General features: G+C 35.8%; 1 protein-coding gene across 9 annotated transcripts in view; it reads right to left on the bottom strand.

Moving 5' to 3' along the window:
* Positions 1–369: 369 nt before the first annotated feature.
* The window catches only part of PDPK1 (3-phosphoinositide dependent protein kinase 1), a 28,246-nt gene continuing 15,571 nt past the window's right edge, over positions 370–13,044 (bottom strand). For 8 of the 9 annotated variants that reach the window (XM_027667975.1, XM_027667969.1, XM_027667968.1 and 5 more), the window contains exons 6-14: positions 10,773–10,870; positions 9,935–10,010; positions 8,484–8,552; positions 7,905–8,001; positions 6,583–6,756; positions 6,010–6,227; positions 5,303–5,360; positions 4,218–4,370; positions 370–3,662 (exon numbers count right to left, since the gene is read on the bottom strand). In XM_027667975.1, the coding sequence (XP_027523776.1) occupies positions 3,555–3,662; positions 4,218–4,370; positions 5,303–5,360; positions 6,010–6,227; positions 6,583–6,756; positions 7,905–8,001; positions 8,484–8,552; positions 9,935–10,010; positions 10,773–10,870 (1,051 nt within the window). In that variant the 3' untranslated portion in view covers positions 370–3,554. The other variant, XM_027667976.1, reaches the window with a different exon arrangement.

Below are 13,044 nucleotides of genomic sequence, written 5' to 3'. Positions count from 1 at the left end.
ACATCTTTGTTTCAATCAACAGTTATTTCCAGGACTATATATAGCAGATACTTCAAAACTAAAAGATGTCAGAAAGAGAAAAGTGGAGCACAGTACAGATACTTCGATGTTTTCAGCATCTAAGTGCTTAGCAAATGGAATCATAATAGGTCATATCAGTCTGCTCACAATGCCTCAACATCACATCTGAAGCAAGTCTTCCATTAATGTAAAGCCTTTATGAAACTGGACTTTTAAGGCCAATGGTAATAAACTAGTTTCTCCAGTTTATCGAAGTAGTTTTAAACTTCCTGTGACTGGGCTGGATGCTGAATAAAACAGTGTTATTCAAAAGTCCTTTCTAGTAGTAATAGATGTATGACTTACGTGAAGTAGTACTTCATCCTTTCTTAAGCTCCACAACACAGAAAACTGATGCAATAGACACCTTTCTGAAATTCAAATCCCCAGCAATGAAAAATTACAATACTATTGACCAGATTCTTCATAAATGATTGGCAATTGTTCAAATTGCAAAAGATGGAATGAACCAATAGATTGGGTTTTCTGTAGGTTTGCAGTCAGGAAGAGTCTTAAGAAGAGTCTTCTAGTGATTAACAACTTTTTTTTTTATGCTTTGAAAACCTTGGATTAAAAGCAGAAAAATCACCTGGCTTATCTGCAGCTCTGAAGAACCTCCCACGTACATTTCATTCCATGAACTTCCATGAACCATAGGAGTGATCTTCAGGACAAAGATTTGAACCTACCCCAGGTATAAGCATTTAAAATGGGAGCCAGCCCGTCATAGTATGGAGCACCTGTCAATACACATTTAAGTGGACAAACTGGTAAAACATACTTGAACCCACAATTGCTTTGTGTTGCCTCACTGTTCTTCTGCCACCTTTCAAAACCAGAGATTTCACTTACAGTACAAGAAATACAAAGACCTCTCCCAGAAAAAATTCCAGATCCTTCTCAAAAAACCAACAGCTAAGTAAGACTGGATTAGGAACACTGAAGCTCTAAGTGGAGGGATGCCTGTATGAGATGCTCACAGTTTTCTAATGACAGCACTGTCAATTAAAAAAAGGAATTCTAGAATGCAGACATCAGCCTTCTTGACAGCTTCCTGCTACCAAGATCTGGCTGGCTGAAAGCTTTTGGTGGGCAGGACAGAAATCTACTGAGAGAGGATTTTCAAGGTGTGAAAAAGCATAGTAATTGCTTTGTTATGGCAAAACGACTAAAAGTCTAAATATTACAGAAAACATGGTTAAGCATAGTTTGATTTCCACCTAGTGAACAAACCAATGGAGATCATTTTGCCAGACTTTTGTGTGAGACCAAGGTTTGTCACACTGCACAGCAGTGGCACCATGAATCTCCATTACTGCCAAACTCTCCTGTATAAAGTTGGGAATACGTCTACATCTCTATACCAGAGCCTAAATCCAGAAGTGGTAGAGTTGCCTCCAGTGGACACAACATATGGCTGGAATTTGACAGCCGGAGAACAAATGGATAGCACTGCAACAAACTTAAAATACCTGTCATCTTGGTTAGAATGGCAAATATAGCTTAATGCAGACACAGATCAGAGGTGCATTGTGCTATTCAAATTTGAGTGACAGGGAGTGTACTTCGCATGTGATGAAACTGCTCATGATGCAAAGGGAATGCTGTTCTCTCTTCCTCATCTCAGCCATTTACAGGACACCTTCACTCCCTTAACACCAGGCACTGTAAGCCAGGGATTTACTTCTCTCAGGTCTGCAGACATGGTGGGATACAGAAAACTACCAGAATGCAGTTCCTCCAAAAGAAAAGGCAACTGCACTGTCTCTTTTAAAGAGTGAAAGATACTGGAAAAGTTGAACTGCCATCAAGTTCAACCACATAATACAATTTTAAGAGATCAATAATAAATCTCCTTCACCCTGTATGAGAAAATATTCAACGTGTATGTGTTTTCAGAGAAATCCCAATAAGCCACTGCTTTTAAAATACTGCTTCTAGAACAGTACCCCATGAGATTTTTCAACATTGTAGTGAAACCTTTCTTTGGTGGAAGGAAAAGCATATCATAGTATGACAACTCAAAATTCAAAGAGATGGTATGCGTGGAAAATGAATAAATAGGTGTGATGTTTATACTGCTTTTTAAACAAAGGAGGAATGCCTTTGTCCAAACCTTGGTCATTCCTCTCTGCAAGGTTCAGGAACATAGGCATGTTGAAAATACCATTAAGGGAGTTGGTTTTAGCACACAAAGTTGTGTCTTTGCAACACCATGAGAAATGTCTGACCACAAAAAAGCCTTAATTTAAAGAGGATAAAGGAGATCGATATGAAAAATATTTTCATTTTATAGATATGCTTTAAGTACCATATATTTTCCCCTTTGTATGAATATTTTCTTTTGATTTTCTAACCAGATTACTTTATTATCTAATATTTCAATTGCTTACATTTTTTTCTAGAGTTCCTGAATATTTGGCCAAGGACCAAAAATAGGATTATTTGACAACTCATTATACAATGAGACAAAAAAAGTCAAGTAATCAATTGTACAAAGCTTTCACACTTCCTTCTCTACTCAAGTAAATAGGTTGGCCCCACTAAAACGCACAAAACATGCACACCCTGGAAAGAAAGCTTCTAACTCTCATCTGCTGAAAAGGTGAAAAACTATTTACTACTTCAACAGTAACCTTTTCCCCCCATACTAACTAACTTCTTTTTTAGTTAGCATTAGTTAAAAGCATGCTGGTAAGTTTATCGTCCCTTGATTAAACACACATGATTCATATTAAAATTTAAACTGAATGTTTAAAATCTTATATGCTTCAGAAGCCAACATTTCAATTTTAGGAAACTTTCAGTGCCACGTTCAGCATTTTACTCTCTCAAAACCTTTATCATTGGAGCCTGTCTGCCAGACACACACATCTGATTCATTCACGTAATTACTAAAGTACCACGTAAATCCTGCAACCAGAACTATATTAGGAATTACACAAGGGTGCAACTGACCTGGCTATAAATGCCATATACCAATAAGCTGGGGGACTGTGAGGAAAGGAAGAGAAAACAAAGAGGTGGTGCTTAGGAGAGGCATATAAAAGCTCCCTGATGAAATACAGTTTAATGATAATCTGAGAGTCACAGAAAACTCCAGCCCCATGAAATGCAAGGCTGGTACATGATTCGGCATGTGTGCGTGTGGATTGGTTTTAACTCATCTTAAGTGAAGCTGGTAATGCAAGGTCTATCCACTAGTCTGCAGCAGAAACTGAGCTGAAGTGCACAAAAGCAAGATCTTCACTGCAATGATATGCATGTGGAAGCCTCAAAATAAGCACAAAGAGCGAGCAAAGCAACCCTGAATTCCATTAGGTTTTTGCTTTTCTTCCTTTTTTTTCTTTCTTAAAAAAAAAAAAAAAGAGAACATTTCGAACATATGCTTCCCCTTGAGATGGTAATAGGTGGGTTGAAAAGATTCCTCTGATCGGCTGCACATGGAGTTCTAGCAGCAAGTAGGGAAACTGGGAAATTTTCGATGAGCTTTACTATTTTGCAGCATTCTGGTGGTATCTGTTCCGCCAAACTTCATGTATCTTTTTGCACCATTTATGAGCATTCCCACTTGGGTCCATCAGGTAATATGTCCTGTTTGGCTATAAGTGAACAACATTTTAATGATTACTCCAAACACGGTTTAAGCAATAAAATAATTATTCAGAATTAGTTCATAAAATTTCTAAAAGTTGAACTGAATTACAGCTATATAATATTATATATTACTGAATAACCATACATTGTTAAGCAGTAAATATATTATTGGTATACTTCTCATAATTTACTACATACAAAGAGGGCTAAATTTTCAAAGTCCTTCTTAAGAGCTTCCTTCAAATCCCCAAATCCACATATAGTTTATTTAAACAGCAATAAAAATACAGTTGTATTTTTGTGATAAATGTGTATGTCAGGGTGGGGTTTTGTGTGGGGTTTCTTTTATTATTATTTGATTTTGTATGGGGGAATTGGTTTTGTGCTTTTTTTTGGTTGGTTGGTTTTGTTCAGGTTTTTGTTTTGTTTTAAATTAAGACTATCAACCCTTGTATTTAAGTAATTATATTTTCTCCAGAGAAATCTATTTGATAACAACTTAAATTAGCAGCCCAAGGACCTTAGTACATTTTACAAAGAAATCCAAGAAAGAAACTTACCGTATGAACAAAAAATGTCTTAAAATTCTTGGCTTCTGGCCGCAACTCTAATGACCATGGAATTTCTCCTTTTAGAACTTTGTTGACAGGATCCACATAATACAAGTGGGGCCCTTCTGTGAGCAGCAATTGGCGCCGACGTGCAAACAATCCCTAGTGAGAAAAGTAGAAGCAGCAATGCAAAAAAAGGCACAGAATAAAAATGTAAATGTGCAGATCTATGAATTGAACAGAGGTAGAATAAAACCAGCTCAGTGACAGGAGAGTATGTTTGGATTTGGGGGACTTCAATTTTCCATTTACTTTATCTGTTTGACCTCCCTCGATTTTTAAGGGGTTGCAGTGCATTCCTACTACGTGGCAAAACACAAGTACTATTTCAGGAAAACATCTTCAAATTCTAGCAAAACATAAAACACCTAGCTGTACATAGTGAAGCAAAATGTATTTGTCAAAGATTCCAGCACAGAAATCAACAGTTGTGATTTTGTAGAAAAGATAGGAACAAGAAGGTACTAACTTAGATGAAAGATAACCTTCTTTCCTGGAAAGTCGATGCAGACTATCCTTGCTCAGCTGTACAATATTAAATTTATTAATATTGTAGTATTAATTAATTAATTAATACTTAAAGGTGCTCTAATGCCACCTCTGCCCTTCTCAGAATAAAGGCACTAAGTCAGATCCAGGAAAAACACCACAGTTAAGAACAACATGAGCTTGTATTTCATTTTTCAGTATTTGTGGCTCAAACCACATTCAGACACACATCAAGACAAAGTGTTTAGTGGGCTATATCAGATTGGGAAGAGAAGAGGAAGCAAAAACTCATCTACTACAATCTCAAAATGGAAGTATCAATAGCAGCTTTACTTTTAGCTTTTCCAAGAAACCAAAAGCACATCACAAAATTAAGAAAAAGCAATCTACTCACAAGAAAGCACAGAATTTTTAAAAATAAACAATTTGCCACTTATTTATAAGTTCAACAAGTAAGCTTTAAAACAGGTTCCTTATCTATGCTGCAACTGTGCAAAACTGTGACAGCTGAATCTTGTTACAGGAAATTTAAAAAAACCTCTTACCTTTCTTTTGTCCACTGGACCCATTTTCAGGATTAAGTTATTTTCTACAAACTGATGCCTTAAAAAAAGAAAAATAACTATTACTCCAGAAGTAATTCTTTCATAGAAACAGCTATTATTAATATCAAGCAGTTTTCCATTTCACTCCCTAGCGTCTCCTTTTCCACCAAAGAGTCCTGAGAAACTTTACTAGATGAGTTTTGTACTCTTCCTCATTCCAGGTCAAGGAGTTTTTTCTAATTCCTGACAGGGGTAGAAAAAAAAATTAAAAAAAATCACAATCACACATGAGAAACTTCTCTAAAGCATGCAAAGAAATGCTATCAGTTACGTAGTCTGGAGATATTTTGGTTGGATATCAACAGAATATTACACACATAAAAACCCAACAACTTATAGCATCAGTAAGAAAGGAGGAACCTTTTCTAGTTCTAGGACTTCAGAACAAAGACTCCTCAGCACTGGATAATGTCATTCTGCCTAGCTTAGAAACACACTCCATGCCATCTTCTAGATTTGGTACATTTTAGAAATATAGTATTAGGGTTTTGCTGCTATTGCTTTAAAAATAGAAGTAAAAAAAATGTAGTTGCTAATTGCTTGAACATACTAAGATTGACAAATATAAACTTAAATCAAAATCCCTTATTTTTCAAGGTTCTTTATTGCTGTGCAAGTAACAGATGAGCGATATTCAAAGATCCTACCAAGGATTTCCACCAGCTTGTTTTGCCAGAAGTAACCTCTTCTCATCTTCAGAAAACTGTAAGTCCAGCTCAAAGGAATTGTTGTCAAGATCATGAATATACTGTTCAATATTTCCTCCTGATGTCTGTGGTGTACTTGTCTCTGGGACAGACAGTGAATGGGAAGAGGCAGAACTAGAAACTTGCATGCAACCAAACTGACTCAGGAGATTGTCATACTGAAGGAGGAAACAAAACGAAGTAATTAAATGTTTTGCATTAAACTTTGGTTTTTAATTTAAGCATGTTTTTGTTTATTTTGCTTTTGGGTAAAAAACCCATTCTCTATAGATTAACAGGCACTTATGCAAAAAAGTATGATTGATCAAAAGCAAGCCAACCAGTATCTTTTCAAAGAAAGCAAATGCTGACTTAAAATTTTACCCAGCAATTTTATCTTAGATTAATACTTGAAGTCCTCATTAAAACATAACTAAACAGTAATTTCAGTAAAAATATTTAATATTCAATAATTATGCCTTAATGAAAGTCTCAGGCAGCATCAGAGCTGAATATATGTACAGATAAACATACATTTCCATAACAGTCTTCATCATCCTCTGACATAGCAGGTAAATACGCTGTAAGTTTAGGAGGTGTCTGAAGATGTAGGTTCTCCCACACAATGGATTCGAAGAAGGGATGAGCCTTAAGAGGTCCATATCCTCCCATTTCTTCACAACCTAATCTGTTGGTAGCATCTAGAACCTGAGCAAATCAAAATTAAGTTACCCTCCATAAAATAATGACAAGAGGCAAGCACCATTCACATTTGCACAGCAGCATGTGAAAACTTAAAACCAATTGGTCTCACTGTCCTAAGCATACATATGTATAATACAAGGAGACTGCTTATAATAAAAGATGTTATTTGTCGGTATGTCATGTCAGCAACATTTTGTAGTAGACCAGCTCACAGATCTACAGGAAGGAGCACTTCTTTCGGTCCACACAATTTTTTTTTTGTTCTTCATAAACACAGAAGCAAACATACAGAGAAGGCCTGATGGAACATCTCATTTAAGTGTAGTCCACTATCACATTCTAGTGATGCAAGAAGCTGTGGAAGCTGTAGCTGGTGTCAAATATCAACCTCTCAAGCATCCTAAAATGACACGGTTCTCAGGATGTTAATATAACCTGGACTTCACCATTCAGCAGGCACTGGCTGGGCCACAGAGCTGGCCTTGGACACAGGAATGCACTGCTAGGCCCTTTACGTTGTACCTATCATCATCCACAAAGATAAGCATTTCCTCCTCACCCCCTGCTAATATGCTAGACTATTGAATTTGAAAAAGCTTATACCACCCAAAATGTTCTCTGCATATTCACTTTAGTGTCATGGCTATAATCTCAATCATGGGATAGAACTACTTTCTCTTCCTACTTGTCAAACCTCCACATGAACAGTAATTCTTAGACTGATACTATTGAGATGTGTTAAAGTGCATGCTAATGCCAAGGTAAGTGGAGTTACTTACATTGTAATGAATGTATCTGCCTGTGATGTATAGAAGACTGTTTTTAACTAAATGATCCATTATACAGCTCAAAAAGAATTAATCTAAGAACTATATAAACTTGAGTATTTGAATCTTAATGTCTATGTGTAATGCACAGTGTCTAGAATCACTTGCTTCCATTCAGAGACATTCCTTGTCCACATTTTAAGTTTAATGCTGTTTAATAATGGATGTTGATTTCTCGAGACACTCCCCTACAGTCAATAATGCTCACAGTCCTTCTTTCTATAAGGTTTGCAACAGAGTGCATAGAAACTTTCAGAAAAGTTTCTGAACATAAGCCAAATGTTTCCAGTGTCATCAACTGATTTAACAGCAGCAAATATTTACCAATAACTTTTCAACAAGGTCTTTCGCCTTGGGAAAAAATTTTTCTGGAAAGTCATATTCCAACTTTATTATCTTCTGGAATATAAGATATTCATTTCTGCAAAAGAGAAAAATATTGACTGTTGTTATTAGTTTTCCATGGTTCTTTCACCTTAGCCTGCATAACTCAGACAAACATTAAACAAGAAATCTACAAGTTAAGTCATATTCCCATAAATCTTCCTAGGAAAAGGAGTACAAGTATCTATGATCCTACAAGCACCAGATACTTGAGCAATAACAAGAGAAGTTCAAATGATGCAGAGTGATGCCTTATACCCTCTTCACAAATAAGTTATCTCTATGATACAAATTACATGTGAAATTCTAGGATAACTTAAGGAATGTCTCTCAGGAACTCTAGTTACAGCTGTCTAAGCAACTTCAAGACATCAAAAAGAACAAATTATAGCAGGTATGACATTAACACCAACACTGCATCATGACAAGTTGTACTTCAGAACTGGTAGTAAGATAAAAATCAAAATCAAGTCAATATATTTATGATCCACGTGTAAAGAATTAGCTTAAATCTCTTACCCGGCTCTAAATGGAGGCAATCCAGCTACAAGTTGATATATTATACATCCCAGAGCCCAGAGGTCAGAGCTTCAAAAGAAAGAGGAAGAAACATATAGCATCTTTTCATAACAGAAGTCTTTAAACTGTAATTTAAAAAGAAAAATTCTTAACTTTCTGCTACTTAAAACATAGCACAAACCCCATGGATAAATTTGCTCTGTATAATTTCCATACTATTCTCACTTCAGCCCCTGACAGAAGAGAAGGCTAGCAACACAACTTTGTTAAAGAAAAAAAACTGTACAGTAACAATCCCACAACAACTGACTACAAGGACACATGCAAGACTGAATTCTCAGGCAAAATAATACGTATATAAGTCTGAAAAGAATACTGGTTTATCCACTATGATAATTCAAAGATGCATCCAAATTAATGCAATAGAATTTAAATCCTCTCCTCTAAGTATTTTATAAAAAAACCCCACCAAACAAAACAATACAGCTTTTTCACTTGAAGCTCTTCTTAAGACACAAACAAAAAGGCAGACTATATGGTATGTGGGTGAGGGAAAGTTAAGTTTTAGCGTGTTGGCCTGAAATAGCACTTTAAACTTACTGTACTTCAAGGTAAGCTATACACAGATTGGATTAAAGTTTCAAAATCCTCATGGAAGACTAAAATACTAACAGAGACTCAAAACTACTCAAATTACAGATGAGGCATTATGCAACTTCTAAATGGAAATGATACCCTGATGAAGTCTTTCCATCAGCCAAAAAAGTTAAAACCTAGAACAAATTACTACAGTTTTTCCTATAAGAGTTCTTTTTCCCCCCCTATGGTTTTTCAGCAATTAACTTACTCTTCCATCACTGTAATAAAATAGATCTACACATTCAGTAGGTTACCATCAACAAGCAATTTTAATGAGTTAAGAGATTTCTTAAGGGCATCACTCATACCAGGCACAGAGATGAGTTTTAAAACATTGCAAACCTCAAGTACAGCTTAGCGAAAATAACTGCAAGTTGATCTAAATACAAGTCAAAGAAAGCTGCAGCCTTTCCCCTAACTGACAGCATGCGACATTGGTTGTTACTACAGCAGGAAATACCATTATTTGAGGAAGCTTTTATAAGACGGAATTAAAATAATTACATTATTTGGATAACATAAAAAAATTGATATATTTATGGGTAAGAAATCCAACTTCACATTATACACCTTCAACAACATCTAATCCTGTTTGTAGAACTCCAGAAGGTAGATGAATTGAGGAAACCAGCACTAAGACCAAAAGCAATACTTGTTAAGAAAAACAAATTTTCAAACTTTCTTAAAAAACTTTTATACACAAGCATCTTTTTTCTTTACAATACTAAGCTTCCTTGCTTGATTTATCCACTCCTCCCCATTTAACAGTATCCTGACAGAGTCAGTGAAGTTCTGAAATGCAGAGTCCTCACCTTTTACAGGCAGATTTCTCTGTCAGCAGTTCTGGAGAAACATACTGTGCTGTCCCAACAAATGAATTTGCCCGTGCTGGTAAGGAAACAGAAAGAAATAAGCCAAACACATACTTATGGATAAACCAATCTTTCCTTTCCTCCCCTGTACCAACCCAATTAAAGAAACCTGCAAAGGCAATCCCTTGCAAGTTACATAATGCTACCAAGAACCCATGGGAATTTAATTTCTCTACCAATCCACACAACCTGCTCAGAAGAAACAAATCAGTCTCAGTGACACTCATGTGGTTCAAGAAGTTGGGCATTTAGGTACTCTGTCAGTTATAAAATCTACCAACACAAGCTTACTACATTCAAGAAAAAAAGGTTATCAAATTCAGTTCAGCTTAGTGCTTTTTTCAGGCATTGTTTGCAGCATCTATGTACAGGTTATTACTAAAAACTAGCGACACAAGAATTCTATAGCCTTCAGTGGCTATCAGAGTTGCACAAATGTGGAGTTAAAGACATAAGCAGAGTAAAAACTTACTGTATCAGCTGAGCCACAGTACCTCTGTTTGTATTCCTGTCTTGCAAATGAAAACTAAGTAATTTGAAGTAGTTTGACTTCCCACTATATTTGGTGATCCAGCTGGCTATAACACTACAAGAAATATTACCTTTTCTGACATAATCCAAGCAGTGACACTCAAAACTGTTTCAAGATCTCTCAGTGATTTAGATGAGGTTGACGATATTTGAAAGTTACAATTTGGTAAATACAACATATGTACATTTTCAAAGGACCACTTGCTATAATTATCTGTGTTACATAATGAAATAAATCATGGCATACCTTGTCTGCTATCTGCAGATAATACTTTCGCTGTTCCAAAGTCTGTTATTTGAATGTGCATATCTTCATTTAATAAGATGTTCTCTGGCTTAAGGTCCCTAGAAAAGACAGATTTTTATATTCAAACACCATACAAATGAAAGTTGCAAAACCGTCTAGTGATTTAAGCACACAATGTTATCATAAATGATGCAGACATTCTATAAACATTGTTGCAACAACTTTCTTCTAACTTGTAGCTGTCAACCTGCAGACTATCAGATTTGGATAAGCCCCTTAATTAACATTTTTTCTAAAAAGACCTTAAGTAATTAATCATCTCAAAACTACACTACTGTGCATCTCAACAGTAATGAAAAAAAACATATAAAACCAAAAAACAAACAAAAAATTCCCCGAAACAAACAAAAAAAAGCACCTCCCAACAAATCCCAACAAAAATCTCACCCCACAAAAACACACACAAAAACCCAAGCCCTTTCACTCCAAAGCCTTAATTTAAATAACACCTGACAGACTGATACGGCATTAAGATCTTCTAGGCCTGTTTCCTCTGTGCAAAACTCCAGTTAGTCAAACTCCAGTTGGCAAACCCAGCCCCAGTTAAATGTCCAGACTACGTAAGAACTGTAGACCACCTCCATGTGTAACCTCTCTTTCAAATGTATGCCTAAAATTTGCATGGACACTGCCAGCAGTGTCCATTTTCTGAATAAAACCAGACCTCACAGTATGACGAACATAGAGTTAGATGTCAAGAGGCTTGTCAGCAACAAAATAAGGAGCATAAAATAAGGGTGACACTGATACGGTATTACTTTGCACAAAGCTTCCTCGGCTGAAAAGATGACATACTTCCCCCTCTTAAGCAGTATCTTTGAATGCTCATAAAGAAATCTAGGAGCATGGGAGTTGTTTTGGTTGACTGGTAAGAAAAAAAACCAGTACAAATTCAAAGCTGTTTCCATCAACCACTGTGCAGTATTATTTTCGTCAGATTGCAGCCCCCTATAATGAAAAAGCATGGGTTGTACAATTTAGAGTCTGCGGATTAGCACAGAGAGCAATTGGAATGAAGTAATTATGACATATAAGCCATAAAAATCCTCTTCATTTTCCTGTAACTAATCTCAGAGAGACATAGAAAGTATATGAATGGAATGGACCCTTTTAACAGTTCTATGTGGGGCTTTTTTACATATACATTTGTATGTAGACATATTGTACTCTATACACACATATACACAGTGTTTATATTATACACCTACATTAATACTATATTACGGATCTATAGCTATATAACTAGATACATAGAGATATATCTGTAATAACTTTTCCAGAGTAGCCTGACATCTGAAACTGGTTCTATCTCATGTCCTATTTCTTTAGGCAGTAGAAAATCCCAAGAGCTTTCAGGCACTGCTAGAGTTGTGGCCTTATAAACTTCATACTAAGTTCTCTAATTGCACCATCTCACTGTTTTCTTTTGAGCTTCTCATAAGGGCCTTCATATGAAGACAAGCATAAAGCAGCTCTTCTGTAACACAAGATTTCCAAAATAGGCTTAGTAACACTGACAATCATGCTACATTCCTTTTATAAGCCTTCTCTCAGTCTAACACATGGACTGTAAAAGTGAATGAAACTGGAAGTTCTTGTATGTTTTTTCACCCTTGTGGAAAATTTTATGCTTTCATACTCTCCACATCCATCCCCCTTAGATTCTATTCCAAATTATTACACAAAAAATATGAGAAGAACACTTTTTCCTTTTAAATGTAACTGAAAGAAGTAATGCTATCAGAATTATAATCAGCCAGCTTTCTGCCAACTAGCATTTACTGTTTCACGACAACTGCTCGGTAACCTACAGACACAATAGATTCCTTACCCAAAAAGAAGTTCTGCAGCTCAGATGTTTAGCACTTAAAACCTTAATTTATTTTAATAAACGTGAATGAAAAAACATGATTATCCAAAGAATACAATTACATCCAGAACAACTGTGAAAGTACTATTAGAAACTTGGCTAGATTTCACCATTTACCTAATTATTGTTCAGCTTTGTGGAAATTGTTCACTCAGTGAAAACTGATATAGATTAATTTTACTTTTCTTGATTATATAGCACACACTAAATCACACACCAAAAAATTCTAATTACCTTTGCTACATAACAGCACAGGAAAAAAAGTGTAGTTAAACAAAAAAGTCTGTTTCTGTTTTCAGACCAACTGATCAAACTTGAAAGACAAGCTTTTGGTAATGTTAA

Source organism: Corapipo altera, unplaced genomic scaffold, assembly GCF_003945725.1.
Source record: "Corapipo altera isolate COAL_440 unplaced genomic scaffold, ASM394572v1 104b, whole genome shotgun sequence".
NCBI classification, from domain to species: Eukaryota; Metazoa; Chordata; class Aves; order Passeriformes; family Pipridae; genus Corapipo; species Corapipo altera.
This window is presented reverse-complemented; position numbering and strand designations above follow the sequence as displayed.